This window comes from Protopterus annectens, chromosome 1.part1 (genome assembly GCF_019279795.1).
Source record: "Protopterus annectens isolate FY-2018-M chromosome 1.part1, PAN1.0, whole genome shotgun sequence".
Lineage (NCBI taxonomy): Eukaryota > Metazoa > Chordata > Ceratodontiformes > Protopteridae > Protopterus > Protopterus annectens.
Genome location: NC_056726.1, coordinates 452,929,473 through 452,954,128, shown reverse-complemented (window position 1 = coordinate 452,954,128; position 24,656 = coordinate 452,929,473). Strand labels below are relative to the sequence as shown.

General features: G+C 37.9%; 1 protein-coding gene across 3 annotated transcripts in view; it reads right to left on the bottom strand.

Annotated features, from left to right (window-relative positions):
• Positions 1 to 24,656, bottom strand: part of CDIN1 (CDAN1 interacting nuclease 1) — a 1,534,920-nt gene that overhangs the window by 1,095,534 nt on the left and 414,730 nt on the right. For 2 of the 3 annotated variants that reach the window (XM_044075938.1, XM_044075929.1), the window contains exons 2-3: positions 9,800 to 9,845; positions 8,750 to 8,814 (exon numbers count right to left, since the gene is read on the bottom strand). In XM_044075938.1, the coding sequence (XP_043931873.1) occupies positions 8,750 to 8,814; positions 9,800 to 9,845 (111 nt within the window). The remainder of the gene's footprint in view (positions 1 to 8,749; positions 8,815 to 9,799; positions 9,846 to 24,656) is intronic. The other variant, XM_044075948.1, reaches the window with a different exon arrangement.

Here is a 24,656-nt window from a genome sequence, read left to right as displayed (position 1 = left end):
GAACTCCTGGTGCCCATTTTTCTTTGAAAGCCAGTAATCCTTTTGCACTGGCATAAGTTCTTTCCAATTTATGTGTTTCTTCTTGTGCTGTGTGTCCCATATTCCTTGGTTTTGGAGGTGTTGGACAAGGGCCCCCCCAGGGGAACTCTGAAGCATCCGTGGTGAGAGTTTGGCCCTGGGGGGTGAATCTGAAAGTAGGCCCTGATTTTGGTTGCAAACCTGTGACCACCATGCAAACTCCTGTCTGAGGCAAGGTATCAGTTATATTTCATTGTCCAGGGACTGAGAGCTCTGGCACCAGACGCTACTCAGGTACCACTGAAGCTTCATCATGTGCAGCCTGGCTAGGGGAACCATGAGGATACAAGATGCCCAGGAATTCTCTGGCTGTGATGGATTGCTTTTCCTGGATTTTTTGGAAGTAGGTTGTCAAGAAAGTGACTTTGTCCATGGGGAGGAAGGCCCTCTGAAACGAGAAGAGTCCAGAAAAACTATATGTTTGGTTGGGACAGCGATGGCTTTCTTGAGGTTTTGTATGAACCCTAGGGAAATCAGGAGTTCCTGTGTGAATTTCAGGTCCTTATGGATCTTTAGCAGATCTGTGGCTTGTATCAGGCAATCATCCAGGTAGGGGTAAATCTGAACCCCTTAACCCCTTTGGTCCTGCAGAAAGCAAAGGCAGGAGCCAAGCCTTATGTGAAAACCACTGGAGTGGTAGACAGTCCAAAGGGCAGTGCTGAAAACTATAGCAACTGGACCTTGCTCTGAAGCGAAGAAACTTCTGTGTGACTTTTGAATGGGAATGTGCAAATAGGTATCCTTTAGATCTATTGAGACCAAGAAGGCCTGAGGAGCTATCATGAGTAGTATTTTTTGAAGGGTCAGCATTTTAAATTTTGTCATCCTGAGAAACTGATTTAAGTTGGACAAGTCCAGAATGGGACAACAAGAGCCTTTCTTTCTGGGGACTAGGAATAGCCTTGAGTAAAATCCTTTCCCCTTTTGTTCTTCTGGAACTGGCTCCACCACTCCCTGCGAGCATAGAATTTGAATTTGTTCAAGAGTTTGTGACTTTTGATTTTGAGGTACATCTGGGTAACCTGAGTATTTTAACGGCTCTTTGAACGTGAGTTTGTAACCATTTGACATAATGTCTAGAACTCACTGATCTGAAGTGATGTGGGTCCAGTTTTGATGGAAAAGTGACAGTCTTCCTCCTAGTTTTGGGGTGGGGTGGGATGGTGGACCAGAGAGAGAGAGAGTCATAATTGTTCTCTGGCAGGGGCTTGTGGCCTAGAATTCCATTGCCTGTGGGGTTCTGAGATCCACTGCTTTGATCTTTGCTGCTGAGGTCTTTGCCTGAGGTTCTGTCTCTTTGAGGCTTCCTCTGTTTTCTCCTAGGTTGGGTGGAAAGGACCAATGCTTAGCAGGGAAGTTCCTGCTGAACCTGGGAGACTGCACTTGAAGAAAGTCCTTGACTGTTTGCATAGACTTAGCCTTGTCCTCCAATCTTTTGAGGACTGCTTCTGATTTAGGGCCAAAAAGGCAGTCCTTGTCAAGGGGTGCATCCAAGAGGTTAGCCATTACATGATCAGGGAGAGACTGTTCCCCAAGCCAAGCATGTCTTCTGATAACTGAGCCCGTGGCAACTGCCCTGCAGGAGGCATCCATGGCATCATACTCAGTGCAAGGAATGTCTAGCTACCAGGAAACTGGCATGGTACAGACCTATAAAACCAGATAAAGAGAAAAATAAACTGAGAAACAACTAAGAAATGGACAAACGAGTAGCGAAACTGCCAAAGACAGCAAGTTTAATGTAGTAAAGCGCTTTTCGTTTGCTTATTAAGCAAACTTCATCAGACACACTACAAAAATCAAGAACCATTATATACAGTGACATCACTAATTAGTAAAGCCAATTAAGATAATCAAATACTCAAATAATTACATCATTAGATATAATCAGTAAATACAATAAAACCTAATTAACTCCAAGGCAACAACTAATACAGAACCTAAACTAAAATGAAAAGTTAATATATTATATGTCCCTGTAACATTCAGAATATACAGAAACATTACATGTAAAAAGTATATGTTTACTAAATATATATTGTCTACTCAAAATGTGTATCATATATACATTAAAAAAATTATTATTAAATTATTTGAGAATAAAGTTCCTTTAACAATATAATAGTAAAAAATGTAAAAAATATATAAGATAATGAATAAGATGATGAAAAAAATTAAAAAGTACTATACAATGAATTTGTATAGTGAAACCAAGTGAAAAGTTAAATGTGTAAGCGCATTTTCCTATACAGTTAAAATATAATAAGAATACATGAGAAAAACTCATATTTCCAATTCATGATACAAATAATCAACAATGATGTTAATTTGAACATGTCAAAGGACGCACTGTATAAACCATATGGCATATATTTGACAATGTTACTATAGATAAAAATTTACATTAAATTGCTGCTAAAAGAGTAAAACTACCCTAGAACAGCGGAAATAACATCATCTTGTCAGACTCAATGTTCTCAAAATACATAAAATAGAACAAGCTTCATTCAGACCGGGTGTATGATAGGCTTCCAACCTAATTTGCCACTGTAATTCATGCTCCAATAATCTAAGGTGGGTAGGACCACCTCTACTGTCATTACTGATCTGATCGATAGCCAAGAACTTGAATTGGTGTGTCGGATATTCTAAAATATGTTTGGCTAGGGCGTTCACTTCTTTTTGTTTCCGGATAGCATAAAGATGTTCATAAATCCGTTCACGGAGCTTGCGCTCCGTTTTACCTATATAAAATGCCAAACAATTTTAACACTGAGCTAGGTAAACCAGCATGCTTGAATTCCAATTAGTCCTGCATTGTAATTTAAATTCATGTCTACGTATAATGAATCTGTTAGATTCAATGATATATTTACAAAAGTTGCAGGATTGACATTTGAACATGCCCGGAGACCTAGTGTGAAATGGTTTATGTTCAAACCATGCCTTCAGGTTTTTAGCTTTCCTGTACGTGACCTGGGGTGTAGAACCCATCCTAGAAAATACCAGGGGGTCTGCTCTAAAAAGATCCCAGTTTTTCTTAATTATAGACCAAAGGTTTGCACTGTCCAATGTAAAAGTAGTGATAAACCTGGGAGTACTGATATCAGTGCAAACAACCTTGTCGGAATTGAACTCAGACAAAGATGGAACAGAAGCCCTTGCCTGGTCGTCCTGAGTTCTAACTTGCAATAAGGGAACATAGGTTTTATTCATTCTTTTAAAGGCCACTTCGTTGATGACTTCGTCGATAATACCATAAGGGTAACCTCGACTGAGAAACATCCTTTTTAACACTAAACACTCATCATCAAAATCATTATCTCTACTAACAATTCTTGCCGCTGTCACTAGCTGACCTTTAATGATGGCACGTTTCTGTCTAGATGGATGACAGCTGGTGTAGTGCAAGAAAGTGTTAGAGAACGTTGGTTTTCTGTAAATTTTAGCTAAGTAGCTGGCTGACATTGAGTCTTTACTTAACATAATATCCAGGTATGCTATATTACTTGAGCTGAAAGATGAGGTGAATGACAAAAAGTCTGTAGTGTTATTTAAATAAACTAAATAGTTTGATGCTTCATGCTCGTCACCTTTAAATAAAATAAAAATATCGTCGAGGTAACGAGTATAAAAAATTATGTGCTCCTGGAATGATGGATGATTGAACACATAATGGTGCTCCCATTGGGCCATAAACATGTTTGCCACACTTGCACCGCAAGGTGAACCCATGGCAACCCCGATGACTTGTAAGTAAAAATTGTCCCCAAACATAAAAAAGTTATTAGGCAAAATAATGTCCAGTAACTCACTGACTAAAGTTATGTCTCTGGAGCTTGCTTCCCTTGATCTTAACCTGTCACAAACCCAGTTGATGGCTTTGTCCTGAGGGATGCTAGTATATAAATCTTTGACATCTATTGTGACAAAGTTGTACTGCTCCTGATAACTCAATTCATTGACTTTAGCCAGGAAGGACCATGAATCTTTACAAATTTGAAATTCCTGGATGATATATTTTTGTAAAATATTGTCAACTACTTTGGCACAGGCGTATGTTGGTGACCCTCGACCATCTATCAAAGGACACATGGGAGGGTCCCTGATGTCTTCGTGTATCTTTGGTATTCCGAAGAGATATGGATATCTCGGGTACATAGTTACCATGTAGTTGTACATGTCCAAGTCAATCCTGCCATCTACAAACATCTCTTCTATACTATCCTTTATAATCTTATAGGCTCTATTAACTTCCGACCTAGAGCTTAAACTATATGTGGGTGAATCCAATAAGGTTGTCATTCTATCAAAATAGTTATCATTGTCGAAAATAACTATTCCACCACCTTTATCAGGTTTGCATATACGTACATTACTAGATCTTAAAGATTTAATACATTCTAGTTCGGAATTATTAGTACTAGAATTAACGTTATTACGCTGTAGTTTTTTGCGCCTGATATCAACCTCACATATCTGTTCAAAGGTGGCTAACAGTGGATGTAAAGGTGGATTGTACGTACTTGGGACATGTAGGCTTTTACGTACTTCACTGTATACGTTACCACCCATCATAAGTTGAAAGTTAAGTTTCCTGGTAAATAATTTAACATCTAAAATAGATTTAACAAAGTCTGATTGTACCTTAGGGACATAAGTGTACCCCTTGGAAAATAAGTTGACCATGTTTGGTGTAATCGTAATCTCAGAAAAATTACATTAGGTACAGACCTAAATGTTCTTTGGAAAGATTTTTATTCTCTAGGGTTGATGTATTTTGTTTAAGTTGGTCAAAAATGGCTTACTGGTACTTGATTATATGGAACTGACAGATGAGGGCCCTAAGAGTCAGAGCGGCGGAAGTATATACTTTCTTTCCGAACCTATCAAGGGCCCTACTCTCTTTGTCTGTAGGCAAAGGGTTCCTGGAGGAACTGGCTGTAGCCCCTTTAGGCCCTGGGATGGCCACTTCTGGGTCAGCAGAGGGGTTTGTGAACAGATATTTGTGAGAGTCTTGTACCCGTGGTAGTGGTGCTGCGGTAGCGTTGTCGCATTCGATTCCCAGCTAGAGCGTCTTCTGTGTGGTGGCATGTGTGAATGGGCGTGCCTTCGTTGAAGGTTGTGCGTCAGGGCTGGTAACTTGGCACGTAAAAATCCACTACCAAACATTAGCGGACCGGAGGTCCGCTGTGGCGACCCCTAACCGGGATAAGCCGAAAGAAACAACAACTTGTACCCTGTAAAACTTGTCTGGTTTAATAGGGGCAGGGGGGAGAAAGTCAAGATTCAAAATGGCATCCTGGAAAACATCCTCCACCACTTCCAAGATAGGTGCAGTAGCTTAAGGTTTGTGTTCAGGGAGGTCCAAGAACTCCCTAGCTCCCTATCTGGCCTGAGGGTATTCTTATGCCTCCCACTGAAAATGTTGTCTCATAGCATGGAGTCTCTCTCCAAAAATGAGATCTTCAGGTGGGGAAGCAGAAGGAAGATTTTCTTCTTTATCAGATTCCTCATAGGATGTGTAAGAGAGGCCTGCCTCTGAAGCAGATTCCTCCAAATCAGAGTCTTCTTCTGATTGTAATGGGTCTGGAAAAAATTCAGGAGGGGCATCCCTTTTGATTTTTCCTGGGGTAATGAACCCTGTTGTCTGTCTAGCTCTCACATTGTTAATTAAATCTCCTGCCAGTTTGATAAAATCTTGCTGGGATCCCTGAAACTGGGAGCCCGTAGGCCTAGGCAAAGGCCCTGCCAGCCACATTGCCTTTCTTTGGGGTGGCTTTGGCCTTAGGCCTATGTGCGTCTGAGGCCCTGGCGCCTGACTCTCTGGGTTGAATATACACCTATGTAGGCCTAGACCTTATTTTGTTGCCACTTAAACGCTCGTCAGAAGCCGAGGCCTAAGCAGTCTCAGACCCAAATGATGAGCTGAAGGTATGTGCAGTAGAACTCGAAGTGACCATGTCAGACTCCAAATGGGTCTCAACAGAGGTTTGGGACTCTGTATCAAAGGTTGCTGGAGGCTGTGAAAGTGCCTCAACTTCCTCAATGAACACATCTAGTAGGGAAGTCGGAGGACAAATGATTGTCTTCCAAAGATGTTAGCTTATGTTTCTTTTCTTTTTTTGCACCTAGAAAATTCGAGTTCAGAATGACCAGCAGATGGCATCAGACTCGATTGTACAGATTCTTGTTTCAGAAAACGTGCTAAGAATTCGGCCCCATGCCTAATTATTCTCGCATTAAACCTAGCCCAGAAACAGCAATTTGGGACACTGTGGTATGGCCCTAAACAAGCGACACAAAGTGTATGGAAGTCTCTGTGTGGGATTTGTTTACCACAGCAGAGACAATTATTTACTTCATCTGACATGAGTTAAAGAAAAAGAACGGAGTTCCCAATGAGGTACTTATCTTTCCAATAACTTTTCTCTGGTGCAGACCAAACAATGCACTTATACACTGCTTCAGGCTCCAGCAGCAAAAAAAATTGAAGTGAAGACGCAGGCTGGCTTACTTTATACCCGAGTGTAGTGACATCAGTGGAGTTTTCTCTAGTAGTCCGGCCAGGTAAGGGCTTTCACGGCAGGAAATCTCAACAGTCAGGACTGCAACAGTGCAACACAAAGAACATTTAGCATAACAGGATTGCTTTCCATAATGATCATCCTTATCTGTAAAGTAAGTACCACGCAGTTAAAAGTAGGCATCAGCTTCCCATTATTGAAACCATTTAGTTTTGTGCAAAGCCTACAGCAGTGAAACTACTGCCCATGTCTGTATTAGCAGTTAAAAAGGGTTTTTTTTCCTTTCTCTTCAGAATATTTTTTTTTTTTCTGTTAAAGAACCTACCATAGATTTTGTCACAATTTGAAGTAAGAAAATTACCTCTCACAAAACCTGATTAATCATGTATGTTGTGATCAGTATGCAAAGTTAGTTTTTAACATCCTTTGCACCAATGTAAACAGAAAGGGTTTGTACACAACAGCAAACTGTCTTAGTATAAAAAAAAATATAATATATTGACAAAAAAAATCTGAAACTAGCTGTAGTGAATAAAAAATGTTTTCTAGCATGTCATATCTACATATAACACTGATGACTCAAAACGAAGACAATGCACATCTAGTTGTCATTGTTGCCAGACTCCACTGTACCCTACAGTATTATTTATTTTCCTGCCTATTTTGTTAGCCATTTGCATCAATCCTTCTATAGTTGTTTTCAGCCATCACTTGGTTCATAAGCTGATTGTACATACAAACACATAAATGACAAATTTAAAGAAGCCATCCACCCAGAATGTTTTTAGAAGGTGGCAGTAAACTGGAGTTCCTGATGAAAAACTATGGAGGCACAGTTTATTTTTCTATACCTTACAAATCTCCCTGCACAGAAGTCATCTGAACAAAAGGATTTCTAGCTGCTCTGACATAACAGGACCTATCCATTTGCAAAGGCAAGACCTAACAATATAAGAAAGCTTAACACACTCGGAAAGACATAACTCGAGTATAAATTTAAACAGTAAACAAGAATCGGACGTGTTCTTATCTTTACATTCAAAGCTCCCAGAGATAAGTATTTGTTTATCTGCTTAGGAATGGTACAGCTAAAATAAGAGGGACTATGAGCCGTAGAAGGACTGATTGCCCTGTAACTATTGGTGGCAGCTGGCATACACAGCAAGCTTAGGGGAATTAGAATGCTAGCTACACTGGTTGGCCTTAAGTTACACTTGGAGAATTATATGGAGTTCACTAAATATAGTCTACATGCTAAGGAGTTAAATGAATTTATAGAACACATTTACCTGAATGCTGCTAGGTTAACAGATTAATAAAATTTTCCCTGCCTGTGTTTGCAATTATAAAAGAAAATACAAGGGCACTGTGCTTTTAGGTTTTCTTAAGCTAATTTAACATTCAGAAGTACAGATAAAAATCCAGTCAGCTGTGAGGGTGATCCACATGCTTAAGTCATGACACTGCCTTAAAATAGATATTAAGTGACACTTAGGGGGGAAGAAACGAATGCATATAAGGACTGCACTTTATCATCTCATGCAGTACTTTAGCAAATGAGTGTTTTAAATATTGCATTTTAATGTCATTATTTGGTAGAGCAGGTAAACTGCACAAGGCAGTCTCCACCTGGTGAAAATCCTGTAAAAGCATCATAAAAATAAAGTAATGCATTAAATAATGTAACTGCAACTGTATAAAAATAAAGTTATGCATTAAATAATGTAACTGCAACTGTTATAGTACATTTTGACTTATACTACCAAGAATACTGTATCACATGAATGCACTCTTTAAACTACCTACTACTGCTGCAGCAGTGGTTTCAGAACTATGTCTACATTCTGGCTGTTCACAAACCATTACATCCACATTTAACTACTTCAATGCAGACACAAGTAATGATTAAAGTCAATAAACATATTTTACACAGAATCTGCATCTACTTTTCATAGTATGAATAGTGTGTTTAATAAAGTGTGCTACAAAAGCATTTCTATGCTATTTCTGATAGGAATTTCACAAGTAATAGCCTGTATCCTTCTCTGTTGTTGACAATGGGGTGCCATCCAGTTTATTTGTGGCTATCAACAGCACAAATAGTAAGTACTGTGATACCCTCTAGTGGGGTAGCTAGGTCATACCTTTTGTAATAAGATGAGGTAGCCTCGGCAGAATGATGCTTCCAATGCGTTCTTTTAATACGCTTCTATAGCAAAAGAAAAAAAAATAAAAATTGTGATGTAACCAAAAGCATTTATGAAATTTAAAATAAAATATTATGACCCTTACTAAATTCTAACAAAATGATGTTGTGTTACATGATTTACACTGACACATACCATTATAGATATCTATACACGCATACTATACATATATACACACACACACACACACACACACACACACACACTCTCTCTCTCTCTCTCTCTCTATATATATATATATATATATGCATATAATAGATATAGATATGTTACACTCAGTGGTAGTATCTATATTACAGAGTATCTTCGAAGGTTATTCTGCTGTATATGCTGAAGCCAGCAAGGTCATGGTAATTGAATCTAAATAAGGCAAGGTTTACAGAGGGCAATGAAAACTTGTTCTCTCTCTCTCGACCTTTGTATTAATCTCTTCTCAATTCAATTCCATACTAGTCTGTGAACCTTGGCTTTGCAATTCAATTCCCATTTTTTAGCCAGAAAGAACATTGCTTAAAAACAACTTATTTAAAAACTACAAAATGTAATTCCACAGAGAGTCACCATTTGACTGACACCTGTCATCTCATGATAAATGACTCCATTTTCTGCCTCCCTTGCCTTCTGCCACTCCAGCAATGGTCATTTATCATCATCTCTGTCAGCGATGGAAAGCAGCACTGACACTGCAAGTCAGCAAACATTTAGCACATGGAACCATGCAACACGGGGAAATTATTATTGTCAGAATAATAATGGTTTAGCATAATTTATTACAGGTCCACCAAATAAGCAGAGGCTAGATGTTGTTAGACAGATGGATGGGTAGGCTTGGCAGCCATCCACTGAGACTCAGGCGGTGCTTGATGTGGAAAGGGGAACATCCTCCAAACCAATCAGAAAGCTGGCAGTTCAATTACAAAGAAATAAAGGGACATTCATCATTCAATTAGGCACCTGTCAGCCTTCACAAAGGAGAAAACTTCTAACCTGGTACTCCTGGGAGAAGATGCTCTGTAGAGTGGACTGCGATTGACTGGAACAAATAAAAGAAGGACAAAGTTAATTACTGGAGTGCATTGCAAAGAAACAAAAGAAAAGAGAGCTTCAAAGGTAGGCCTGATGCCCTGTAATCTAAAAGAACATGAAAACAAGTGTGGAAAAGTTGTTCCAGATGAACACCTCAGACAAAAGCTTCCTGCTGCTAGGTCAAGGAAAAGGGAGAGGAAAATAGAGAGTTTCAAAGCAAACTGGCATGTTGTTTGGGTATGTATTTTACAGGCTGAAAACATACAGTCATAACACTAGCATGTAATTCATCTAAAAAGCAAGAAAAGCAAGGAAAACAAAGCACATTTCCATTAATAATTGATGAAGTTCAATTCCATTAGCTTTTGGAAACACACTGCTTGTTCACTGGCAACATATTGAAATTCATTTTGTTAGCAGCAAGGGAACCTCTCCAGTAGCTGTCTCAAATTCAGAGATGAAACTTAGCTTCTGTCAGAAGTAGCATATGGGACCACTGGAACATTCCCAGTGAAACTGATGTGCTTTGAAAATGGAAACTTTCACGGCAGGAAGCAGGGATTCCCTGGAGTCGGTCAATTCCAGGCACTGCCATAAGCTTCATTCATCTCATGCCGTACTCACTGTCAAACACCTGGCACTGAAACAACCTGGAAAACATTTTTCCCAAGTGGGAGTATTCTTTAACTTTGTATTTCTAATACTTTATGTAGTAACACAGCTTCTTATTCTCCCACCTTTCTTTCAGCCTTTAGAATAGTGCACTGCTGCATTTCGCTGTTTGCTTAGTGGTTCTAGTTGCTTTGTAATAGTTCAAAAAAAACAGTTCAGTACTCCAGACATGCTTTCAGCTAAAGAAGATGTTCAAACAAAAGTGAGCACCAAGTTCTACCGCAGTAAACACTTACACAGAGCCTTTAATAGACTGATAATGTAATGCTACAGTATAGGTTCTTTATAAGAAAAAAAAGCTGCATTAGGATTAAATTAACTTGATGCAAAAGACAAAACCTATTTCCCTGGCTGTTTCAGTGGCAATGTTTGACAAGGAATTTTACTGAGATAATCTAATCAATGGCTCCTATCTAGTGACTGTTCCCAGGGAAACGTGTTCCAGCAACGTTTATCTAGCACTTGTGGAAGGCTTAAAAGTTACAAGGCAGCTAAATGAAATTAAAATACTCTGCAGAGATGGGGTTTTGTGCAAATACATACTCAAATACAGCACACAGATTAAAAAGGACATCAGTAAAGCATCCTACTGTGAGAAACACATTAATCTGAAAACCACATTTGTGTGCCTCAAATCAGTGTTGTGTATTAAAACAAAAAAAAACACAGTGCTAAATGTTAGTACTTCTTTTAGAAAATGCTAAGATACAACATTGCATTCCATGAAGAGGCATGGTAGGCTGAAAGTGAAACATATTTGAGCTTCTACACATAGTATATTCTGAGCACTATATACTGCATAATGCAGATATTTTATTAAACAGCAATGGCATCAAATCTAGCATGTGGATCACTTGTATCTGGGGAAACACAAAATGCAAATGACAGACCTACTGACCCCCTTCCTTACATATTCATCCAATATATATATATATATATATATACATATATATATATATATATATATATATATATATATATATATATATATATATATATATATATATACACACACACACACACACAGATACACACACACATATATATATATAACTGGTGGATGCAAAAGCTAGAGAATTCTAGAAAAATATTTACCTCTATTTTATTGAGTACTGCAAAGTTTTTGACTATATAAACCATAACAAGTTGTGTTAAATTCTTAGACGAATGGGGGAATACTAAGGTTATGTTATATGCCTCTTGAAGAATCTACATACAAAACAAGAAGCAAGAGCTAGAAATTAATATGGAATAACTGACTATTTTAAGACTGAGAGAGGAGTGAGGAGTGTGACAAGACTGAATATTGTCACCTTACTTATTTAATTTGATGTTGAATATTTGTTTGTTTGTTTACCTCCCCTTCCTCTCCCCTCCCCTAGCCACCATGCCTCGCACCTTCTGATCATTGCATTCCTTCCTCTGCAGGCTCTGGCTCACCCTTTACCCTCCCCCTTCCCTCCTCACTCAACCTCTCAGACCTGTTATAACATGCTTAACTACCTCACTTCATCTCAACTCCAAATACATATCCAACTAACTTGTACCTAGCTTCTTCTCACTACCATGTATACTACTCACTCTGTCTCCTCTCTTACTCCTCTATCTTCCCCTTCCATCCCATTAGCCCTTCTAGCTTGTTCCACCTTTGTGTGGAGCATCTGCTTTATATCTGTTTGAGTTTAGTGCAATATTTGTATATAAGATTTAGGCAGAGAAGATTAGAACAGTATTTGTTTGAGCTTAGTACCATCTGTATATACATCCTACCTTTATTCCTAGCCTCTAGCTAGATATTAATATATCTGTTCATTACTATATTTCATGTTGTATGTATAGCTAATGTTTGCTGCAGTATGTATTATTTGCTATTGTATGCACTTCATGTACTCTGCTGTTCAACTATTGCTCTGTGGAGCTTTTCTCCCTGGGCATCCACTGACAAAGGACCTGTGTCCAGTTAGAATTTCCTGGTAAACAAATGTAAATAAATAAAAAACATGAATACACCCAGCAGCAATAAATGGTATAAAAATAGGGAAACTAATGGGTTTAATAACTTTGCCATACCGAAACAACTGGACAGATGTGTTTTGAAGATCTTTCAGTGATGAAAATGCATTCTTACATTACATATTTTTTCTTTCCTTATCATTAAGTGCACATCACATTTTTCTTATCTCTGGTCCTTAAGACTAGCTCGTGTTAATTAACTGTAGCCAGAAAATGAAGGAACACTGAATGGCAGGCTTTTTAACCAGGTTCATGCCCACACCTGGAAAAACAGCAGCAAAAGAAATCAAGCAAGAAGTGTTTAATGCAACTTGGGGTCAGCTCACCTTTAAGATGGTAACAGGCATAATGCTCAAAGTACTTCAAAGCAGCTGTGAAAAGCCTACTGTGTCAAAGCAGGCCACAGTGTTGATGACCATAACGGGGTGTTCAGTGTGGCTGCAATGTGGTAAGGGTCCACAGTAAGCATAGAAACTAATTGTGGGGAAAGGGATGATCAACTTTATACTTGAAGATTTATCTCCCTGCTTAAGTGGCAAAAGAAACTATGCAATTCCCAAACAAGCAAATAATACAAATGTGAACTACCTATTAATTTTCCTCACTTGGCAAATGTCAAAGCTCTAGCTTTACCCAAGCCATGATGAAAAAATACAATGTGCCAGTTTTTGCCAATTTAGCTATTGCAGAAGATGACAGCAGAAACAGGATGACAGTGTGTTCCAAATGAAACAAAGAAAAAGGAGACTAGTTCTGTACGATATTCTACTCACATACGCTGCAGACTCTTAAACCAAGATACTTGGGACAAGTCAAAATGTACTTACGTTCTAAAGTACAATGCATAATGAGTAATGCTACTATGGGGCTTGCATAAGGAATAAAAAGCTGTGCTCAGAATCATAATACATTACTTCAGACATGAATGGGTAATAGTATTAGCATAATGGGGTGTGTAAAAATGATCAAGATAATGACAAAGATTTTTCTTTTATATTAGATAAGAAATACATTGGTATAACTTAAAAGGACAGTGGTTATAACATTTCAAGGGGTATATGACCAGATTAAATGGAGTGAAAAAGAGACTGTGGATTTTAAACATAATGCATGTGGGAATAGAATTAGTGGGGGATGCGGTCAGCCATACTTTGAACATTATACTGTAGCTGCTACGTGGGAACAACTATAGAGCATAAGAGAAAGTGGGATGACTGGAAGAGAAAGAGTAAGACAGATGGGAAGATGTGGTATTGGAAGGTGAGATCAACTATTTAGAAAGTGTGCAAAGTTAGGTGTTTGGTGCTGGAAGACAGATGGAGAGACTAGGGGGAAATCTACTTTAGTTATTAACATTTAATTACTGGGAAAGTCCAACTGGGTAGGAGCCCATTTTCAGTGGAGGCCTGAACAGAAAATTGTGTGTAAGTTTTACAAAACATTTTAACAATAATTTTACAGTCTTTAAAAATATTACAAACAATAACTACCACTTAAGTATACCAAATTAGACAGAACAGAAAAAACAGTCGTTAAGAATACATCCAAGTTATTTAACAAAAAATTAATAGAGAAGTTTTATCCAGTTTATATACAAATTAAAGGTAAGTTAGTATAACACAAACAGGAATTGAAATATGAAGTGAGAGAAAGACAGCCTTATAGTATATTTAGAGAGAAAGCCACGAGAGAAATTGACAGAAGTAAGGAAGTGAGTGAAGAAGGGAAAGTGAGAAAGTGTAAGGTACAAATATGGACTTGAGATATAGTTTATCATGGTGTTGAACAAGAACAAAGCCAGCTTTTGGCTAAGAAGTCATTCAGAATGGTTTTCAAGGATGGAAGGGAAGGTACTGAACTGATGGATAGAGATAAGGAGTTCCAGGCCTTAGCAATGTGGTACGACTACAGACAATGCCCTGCAGATCTGATAGGTTTGTGGACTAACAGCAGATTTGGTCATCGGATTGCAATGACCGTCTAGGAACATACTTTTATAAAATGTTATTTACTGGACAAGCAGACAGATTCTGGACAATTTTATAGGTGGTAAGAGACTGTGTATATGTTAGTTGCTGGGGTAGTACTAACCTATTTAGGCTTTTAAGTGGAATATAATGGTGGGTTCTGAAAAAGGTAATTGCTGGAAATTTAGCAACTTTGCTATAGCACTGCTCAAGTTTTCATTTTTGTGATGCCCAAAAGTAAGGATGGGAGCACCATAATGCAGTGTGGGGAGAAGATATGTAGTGGAAAGTGTAGCTTTAGTTGTGTCAGTGAGAAAGTTTATGGCTCTATAAAGCATCCCTAGTTTTTGATGCAATTTTCTTAAGCAATTTTGTATATGCTGGCTGAATTTAAGATTACCATCAACTATCATCCCTAATAATTTCCTCTGTAAAGTGACTTCAATAGTCATATTATCAAGAGAGACAGGACTTTAAAAACTTTGTTTTTTTATGGGAAAAGGATTTGGAGGAAAAAGTGGTAGTTTTTTATTTTTTTTTTAGGGTAGAGCAGGAGTTGTAAGTTACAAAGCCATGTTGCAATTGCTGTTAAAATTTCCTAATTTTTGGGAGGTGTAGTATGTTATCAGATGTGTAAATGAGTGTACAGTTATCTCTGTAGTTTATTAGAATGTTAAAGAGGAGGGGGTCCACCAGTGGATGGTACGGAGAGAGGGTGGAATGCCATTTTACTGGCTGATACCTACTGAGGAGGTAGCTTTTGAACCATAGAAGGGTGGGCTGACAGAGACCTAATGAGGAAACTTGAAGTACAAGTTTGCTGTGACAAACTGTGTCAAAGGCTTTTGAAAAGTTTAGAAATAAGGAGAAGACATGTTTGACATTATCTCTACCTTTTATTGACAGTATCTATATACAGTGGATATAAAAACTTTACACGCCCCTGCGAAAATGCCAGATTTTTGTGATATAAAAAAATGAGACCACAATACATCATTTCAAAACTTTTCCTACCTTTAATGTGACCTATAACTTGTACAATGCAATTGAAAAACAAACAAATCTGTTAGGAGAAAAAATATAAAAAATAAAAAAAGTGCAATAAGCTGGTTGCATAATTGCGCAAACCCTTAAACTAATTCTTTGTTGAAGCACCTTTTGATTTGATTACAGCATTCAGTCTTCTTGGGTACACACCTGCCATTAATTAGAGACTCTAATTAACCCCATATAAAGTTCAGCTGTCCTAGTAGAATTTTCCTGACATTTACTCAGTTGCCTGCTACAGCAAAAGCCAAGGTTCGCAGAGAGCTTACAAAGCATCAAAGGGATCTCATTGTTGAAAGGTATGCCAGGAGAAGGGTATAAAAAAATTTCCACAACATTGGATATACCATGGAACACAGTGAAGACAGTAATCAGAAAATATGGGACAACAGTGACATTGCAAAGCACTGGACGTCCCTCCAAAACTGATGAAAAGACAAGATGGAAACTGGTCAGGGAGGCTGCCAAGAGTCCTACTGCAACACTAAAGGAGATGCAGGAATTTCTGGCAAGTACTGGTTGTGTGCTACGTGACAACAATCTCCCATATTCTCCATGTCTGGGCTATGGGGTAGAGTTGCAAGACAAAAGCCTTTTCTTGCACAGAAAAACATCCAGGCCCAGCTAAGATTTGCAAAACAATACATCAAGTCTCCCAAAAGCATGTGGGAAAATGTGTTATGGTCTGATGAGACCAAGGTTGAACTTTTAGTCCACAATTCCAAAATGTACATTTGGCGCAAAAACAACACTTTGTATCACCAAAAGAACACCAATCCCATAGTGGTGGCAGTATTATGCTTTGGGGTTGCTTTTCTTCAGCTGAAACTGGGGATTTTTAGTCAAGATGGAGGGAATTATGAACAGTTCCAAATACCAGCCACTTTTGGCCCAAAACCTTCAGGCATCTGCTAGAAAGCTGAATATGAAGAGGAATTTCACCTTTCAGCACGAAAATTACCCCAAGCATACATCCAAATCAACAAAAGAATGGCTTCACCGAAAGAAAATTAAAGTTTTGGAATGGCCCAGCCAGAACCCAGACCTAAATCCAACAGAAAATCTGTGAGGTGACCTGAAGAGGGCTGTGCACAAGAGATGCCCTAGCAATGTGACATATTTGGAGCACTTCTGCAAAGACGAGTGGGCAAATATTACCATGTCAAGATGTGCCATGCTGACAGACTCCTACCCAAGAAGACTGAATGCTGTAATTAAATCAAAAGGTGTTTCAACAAAGTATTAGTTTAAGGGTGTGCACACTTGTACAACCAGTTTATTGTACGTTTTTTATTTTTTTATATTTTTCCCCTAACAGAGTTGTTTGTTTTTCAACTGAATTGTACAGGTTATAGGTCACATTAAAGGTGGGAAAAGTTTTGAAATAATTTATTGTGGTCTCATTTTTTTTTACATCACAAAAACCTGGCATTTTAACAGGGGTGTATATACTTTTTGTATCCACTGTAGGCTAGATGTGCATCATTAGTACTGTGGCAAGGACAGAAGCTATGTTGTATGGGAGATAGTTATTCCTGCAGGAGACCGTTTAGCAATTGTTTTTGAATACATTTTTCAAGTATTGTTGGGAGGGGGGATAAGATTGATATAGGTCTAAAGTTTATAATGTCTGTTGAATGTCCTCCTTTTTTTAGAGGGGTAATGTGTGATTTTTTTCAGAAAGAGGGAAAGTGGGATTCCTGGATTGACCTAGTTGTAAGGATTGAGACAGGGTAGGGAATGCTTTCGGCTGCTATTTTAATATACTCAATTGGAAGGTCATCAGCTGAAGTAGAACATGGTTTGACTTTGAGTAGTTTTATATAGGATGTGGGTACATGTTTGAAGGTGAAAGTAGATGTGGTGATACATGGCTGTTGGCTAGGGTTAGGATTAGATTTTGGGCAATCCAAGGGTTGAATTTATGGCCAGGGTGCAAGATTTCTTTAATGGATGTCTGAAACATTTTAGGGTTGTGTTTACTATTATTCTGAAAGTTATTATAATATAGCTTTTTGTCTTCATTAAGTTGCTTTTTAGTACAATTGCAAGGCATTCTGAAATTTTCAAATTTATTGAGGTGTTTTATATGTCTGCCATTATTTCCATGCTTTTTCTCCACCCTGCATTAACATTAGACACTTTTTGGATAGCCAAATGGCATTATTTATTTTTAGTCTCTTCCTTCTAAGATGTGCAAGGCTATTTAGGATATTCAGGAAAGTTGTACTGAATTCATTTACAGCATCATCTAAGGGGAGGATGTTTGGGAAGCTCCAGTTAATAGATGATAAGGTCAAAAAGACCCATTTTAAGTTTGGTAAGCTCTATAGGCAAAAGTTCTACTTGGACAAAGCCATCAGACTAACACAAGCAAATAGTCTACTTCTCCCTTCTCTTCTGTATGGTAGCCCCATCTTTACCAGCCTACACACATCTCTTTTGAACAAATTAGTCAAGCTACTATAAGATAGTTAAGTTTGTCTCCAATATGCCAACTCGCACACATCACTGCCTGGCCATAAAAATCTATAAACTGGCTTGATTTCCCCCATTGCCTACAATTTACTCAGCTTACTCTTACCCACAAATTGTTTTATAACCCTAATTACTGCCCATCCCTTCAAACAATAATACAAGCATACACCCCAAATCGTAACCTTAGATCCTCCAAAAAAAAACTGCTAACTTTAACTAAACCCAACAAAAGAGCTGGACAATGTCTCTATTCCCATGCAGTGGCTAAATTATTTAATGCTCTCCCTCACTCTATCACTCAACTAGACTCAATAACAATACTAAAAGAAAAAACTGAAAGAGTTTTACCTCAATAATCAAGTCTGTTCCTGTGCTATCATGAATATACCTCCTTAAATTAGCTTTTGCTATTTACCCTTTTTTTCTCCTACTTACCCTAATATTTTTCCTTCTTACCTCCTATTACTCAATTTTTCCCACTCTGTAAGCTTCTGTGCCCCCTCTAGCACTATGTATTTTAACTTTTACTATTTATTTTGAACTTACTACCCATAAAATATTTCTTGTAACGTTCAATCTTAATTTTCTTAGACCAAGTCATACAGATTGAAAAATCTTGGTTCATTGGTTCATGTCAACCTAATGTCTAAGATCTATTCATTTGTGATTGCTGCAATCAATAATGTCTATCATAAATTTAAAAATATTTAAAAATGTCTAAAATTATTTGACATTTTTATTGTTGTTTTTTTACATTTTTTTTGTAATGTATAAACTGTAATCTAAAATTTTCTGTAATTGTGGAGCTTTTCTCCCTGGGCTTTCACTGCAAATGGGACTCTCTGGCCCAGTGGACTTTCCGGGTCAACAAATGACAATAAATACATAATGAACATTTCTGGGTTAAACTTGGAAAGGTTGCGTGTTGTTTTATAAACATGCTATTTAAGTGGATGTGTGAGATGTCTGACTGTACAGATTGGGAGATGACCACTGAGACAAGTCAGACATTATACCTGAGGAGGTATATTTGCTAGGGTCTTATACTGATGCACCCTCAGGTCAAATAATAGAGAGTAATCAGCTTATAGCTATTACAAAGCAATTAACAGAGAGGTACAAAGTATAACAGGCTTTCTTTAATTTCCTGAATGCAGAAACATTGTCAGTCAGGAAGACTACGTAACTGGCATACACAGTATATTGGTCAAGAGAAAGGGCAGTTTCCAACTTAGTGTTTCTTAGACTGCAAGGACTACTCCTTTGTAGGGGGGATGTTAAAGACAACTTCCAGTACAGGCAGGCACATAGCGGACTAGCTGAAGTTAATACACAGCAAGGTTCTTCATGTTAAATTTGCTTACACTGTACAAAGACAAAATTCTCAGCAAAAATGTTTGAGAGCTGGCCCTTGTGGCAGACAGATCCCCTGCAGTATTGGGGTTGGATGTAGTGACCCAGGCTTTGAAAGGAAAGAAAAAAGAAAAACTCTACTAAACTAGCATATTGTGTGTGTGTGTGTGTGTGTGTGTGTCTGTGTGTGTGTGTGTGTGTGTGTGTGTGTGTGTGTGTGTGTATATATATATATATATATATATACATATATATATATATATATATATATATATATATATATATACACACACACACACACATAGTTGTACAGAATAAGTTATCATCACATCACTACATTAATGAAATGTAAAATGAAATGTACACTGAAATGGAAATGATAGGAATGCTTTGAAAAGAAATGTCCTACAAAGAGGAGGTTGGAGAACAGCAGGTATTTACAGGGGGCACAATGCAACATTGGTATCGCAGTAAGAAATTCAGAATTAAGGATTCTGAAGTGTTACAAAATGAGTTTGGTCTCAAACTCAAAAGAAATGGTTAAAGTTTCTACAACTGAAAATGTCACTGGAAAGATGGAGTGGGTTAAGGATGTAAAAAATGAACAGTGAATACAGAAAAGATGCTGCCAAAGAAGAATGGATGAGGAAGAAGAAAGGAATACGGGATAAGATATACTGAGGCCTAGGGAGGATGGAAAACCCGGTAATCTGAGAAATGCATATTACAAATGGGAGAGTGCTGCAGAAAGATTTCTGTGGCGTGTACTGGTGGCATACAAGAGACAGTGTGGGCAGTACTACTGTGGGATATGCAGATGGGGATGTTATGCATATAAACAAGACCCCTAGTTAACTCTAAAAGGAAGACTTAGTAGAGGCAGACAACTACTGGGGATGAGGACAGGAGCATCCTAATAATATACATACATGGTAGAGATGTCAGAAGGTTACATTTTCTGATGCAAGATTGTGAAGAAATGAAGGGTGTGCGATGGAGGTATGAGGGCATCAATAAAGCTGTATGTATGCATATGTGCGTGTGTATGTGGAATGGAGGGTAAAAGGGGTCTTACTCAACCCTGGTTTATTTCTAGGAGTTCATTGATTGTTTTTTTTTCTGTAAAATGTAAATAGGAAAAAGCTTGGACAGGTAGAGAAGGATGACATTCAGAAAAAGAATGAGGAAAGAGCAGGAAAATTAATACAGGCAGTCGGTTATAGAGCAAGATTAATGCAATATGGGGAAGGTTCAACTACTACAGAACGAACATGGTTAAAACTGAGTAATACGCTAGTGTGTGTGATGTGGTGTTAACAGAAAGCTTTATAATTAGTGAGAGAGAGTATTTCAGGATTACATAACCTTTCAGTTATCTTACTCTTTTCAAGAATGATATAAGTGCTAACATGGATCCACTATGTAAAAATTTACTGACAACTAAGTATGGCTATCTTACTTTTGGTTTGTTTCCTTCATTAAGGTATACTCACATTTCCACAGTGAAATGTGGTGTGAAAATATGAGAAGATCTGATGTACTATTAGACTAAAAGCTTTATAGTTCATCAAATCCAGTGCTGTCTTATCTGCAAAAGATAATAAATTATCAAAATGACCCTATTCTACAGTATATCCGACACAGCAGGAATATATTTATTTGATGGTGTACTAAGTAGTAATGCTGCCTCTGGAGTGTCTACAATATCCTCAAAAATGGATAGAGCCTCGGACTTTCTTCAATGGGTATATGTTGTCTTTGGTGTTGCAGTCTTCTGGTAAACCTAAGCATCATTTAATTGTTCATAAATATGCAAAAGAGTCTGTGAAACAGGTAAAATAACTCAGATAGTTAAAAGGAAAAAAGACAGCATCATCCATTTTTGCCTATAAACAAAAGTATAACTTTATTTGGGAGAGCATTTCTTCTATACAAAGTTATCAGATAGCATAGCTAGATTCCAGGGGGGCATCTTAACAGGTTTGTTAGCTGTTGCATATTGATGTTGATTCTACCTCTGAAAAAGGTCAGCATGAACTTTCCCAACAGGTACTGCTAATTCTTGTAGATGTGAAACGTCTCTCTCCATCAGAGTTACACTGACTTTACAAACATCCCAGTGCAGCACGTAATATAATGACTTAAAGAAAGAGACAGATTATGATGGCAAATAAGGACAACTTGGCCCAGCCAGTATGTCCATTTCCATACTTATGGGATAAGCTTCACATCCTACTTAAACCAAAAGCTTGTCTCTCTGCTTTTTCTATGCACTCTGTGTAACAACTGCCTTTTTCCTTACCTGTATAATCTTAAAGTCTGTTGCTATTTTTGGATTTAATAAATCTTATGGAATTCTATTTCAATCAATCACCACCCTTTCTGTAAAATAAAAATACTTACACTTTTAGCTTTCATAAGCTATCTTCTACACATTTTCATAGTGAGTCCTCCTGCTCTCAAACCTTCTCTTTTCCAAAAGATGGTATCTTTGGACCCTGTAGATTCCCCATTGATATGTTCCTTTTGTATTCTTCACCATCACCCCCTTTTTTCCCCATTTTTTTTTTACATGTGACAGAGTACAAAGGATAAGGCCAGGTAAAATCACATTAGTCGACAGATTTAGGAGACTCTTTCCCTCTCTCTAATACCCTCCCTGTGGGAGGAATAAAGACACCTTGTTGAAGTTTCAAGTAGTTTATTCAGTTAAGTAGGTAGATGGGTGGGCGTTCTTGTTCATAGAACACTGTCCCATAGTTTGACTCCTTTCACTCATCTTAGGCACTTCATCGCCATCACCTCTAACTCTGAAAAAGTGCCTAAGATGGGTGGTGGGATAGACAAAGAAATGATGACATCAAAACAGAAGACAAAGTAGCTCCAAATGCAGAGAAGGTCAACAAGAACAGATTAAAGTGGTTAACCACATGTGCATTAAGGCAGAAGAAGATTTGGTGAAGAATATTTGGGACAGACAGGAATAAGCAGTAAAGAGATGGACAAATTGTTTAAGAAAAGACCTGCAACAGTTAGGCATGACTGTCAAAAAGCACAGAAGAATGGCACGGAATTAAGAGAAGTGGTGACTGTTGACGTGGCCACCGAAACCATATAAAAATGGGGAAAAGGGAGTAGGTGGCAGTGTTGATGATCTTTTTTCAGCTTCCTAGATTCATGACTCTGCAACAAATTTAAGGCACTATGCTCTAGACTAGTACTTAAGTTTTGCCAAGTCCTTCATCTTTTATGCAGTTTGAATATCACAGTACTCATATAGCCTTGTTTCATTTGCAAAAGGTCATACTCTTTATCCCTGAAGGCCAAGAGCTCATAAAATACCACTTAGCTGAAACATGCACTTACTGACTGAGGGGTCACTGTTTGACATTTTGCACTCAGATACAGTGAGCTTGAAAACAAGTACATCATGCCTAGGGGTGCAGGAAGCTTTGCCCCTTGCAAGGGGGAATAGGGTGCTTGTCTTCCCAAAATCGAGCTCATTGCTTTGTTTTTCATCATTTCACTTTTCAGTTAACTGATCCCTGATCGACTGACATAGCTCCTATACTGCTGACACCCTATGATACCCCAGAAGTAGTTATGCACTTCCACAATCTCCTTCAGTAACACATGCATCTTCAAATCTGCAGCTGCCTCATACAGGATGCTGGTTTCTTTGTACCTGGATTTCCATCACTGAAGGAAGTTTTCTAATCTTTGGGACTGGTTAAGGTAATCAGGAAGACTGATAAAGGGACTAGCAGTATTAATACTGAAAGGTTGGGCATGTGCAATATATACTGACTCAAGGCAGACAGCAATACAGTGTATGAGCAAGTCACTGTAGTAAATGAAATGAGAGTCTGCTCTCAAATGATGCTAGTCCACCTTTCTGTTGTGTGACTTTTTTAAACTTTGATTTTCTTTAACTATGGACTGAAAAAGTCATCCTCTACCCCAACACACTGTAACAATGACAACACACCTGTTATGATAGAAATGGTGATTTGGGATATGTGGACAGTGATCTGGCCTTTGACCAATATGTGTCCTCCACAGCTAGAAGCCATTTTATGTTGTACAACTTATAATTAAGGGCATTATATCCAGGTCCAGGGAGGCTAGTACCTCCCTGTACTCAGCCCTTATTAGACCAGTCATCGAGTACAATGCTCCCTTTGGTATGTACCTGCAAAGGCACATGTTTCAGCTCAAACACCTACAGAAATTCAATGCCAAAAGGAAGCAGGGAGTCAAATACACTAATTACACAGACAGCCTTGGATCACTTTCCTCATTCTTTGTCTCCTATAAGTAACTAAGGGGTGACCTCTGCCTATCCTTTAAAGCCTTCTCAGACCCTGAACTGATGAACCCTTTCCATATTCACAAAAAACAACAGTATCAGAAACACCCGCGCTAAAGATTTTAACTTTTACAGCAATTTAAACAGGACATGCTAGAGAGGCAGATACATGTCACAGAGGCTTCCACTGCTTTGGAACAGGTTTCCTTTTTCTGTTTGGTATGCTTTATTAACATTTTTCAGACTTAGTGAAAAGTCAAAAGAATCTGAGATCAACAATAATACAAAAATATAAATAAATAAATATATGATAAGAGGCATGAAAGGAAAGAATAACAAGTGACATGAACCAAAATGTTATTAAAGGGAAAGTAAAGGGACATATTCCTTAAAAGACAACTACAAAAATATAATCTCCCTCACTTTCCACACATGCAACACTACTCACCTTGCAGTTTTACCATATCCCACTTTCCTTCCTTCAGTCCAGCAGGTGTTTAGACATACAAAAGCTCATAGACAATATTTAGAAGTTAATGATCAATTTTTATAAAGAAGTAAAAGTCACATTTACTACACTTTGGTTATTCATTTCCTCATACCACTTCTGTACATATGCGAAAATCACAAATTATATATATATATATATATATATATATATATATATATATATATATATATACACACACACACACACACACACGTATGCATATATACACACACACACACACACACATTATATATATATATATATATATATATATATATATATATATATATATATATATATAAACCGGTGCTCCACACCAGAGGTCAGTTCCTCGTTGGTCAGATCCAACCATAAGCTAATCACCCTAGACATCCACATCCCTCCCCCACCCCCCATTAGGGAAACCACAGAAAAAAAATTTCTCCAAAGCCAACTTCACGCTTCTTAAGACAGAAGTGGCAAACTTCACAACACCCATGCTGACGGACA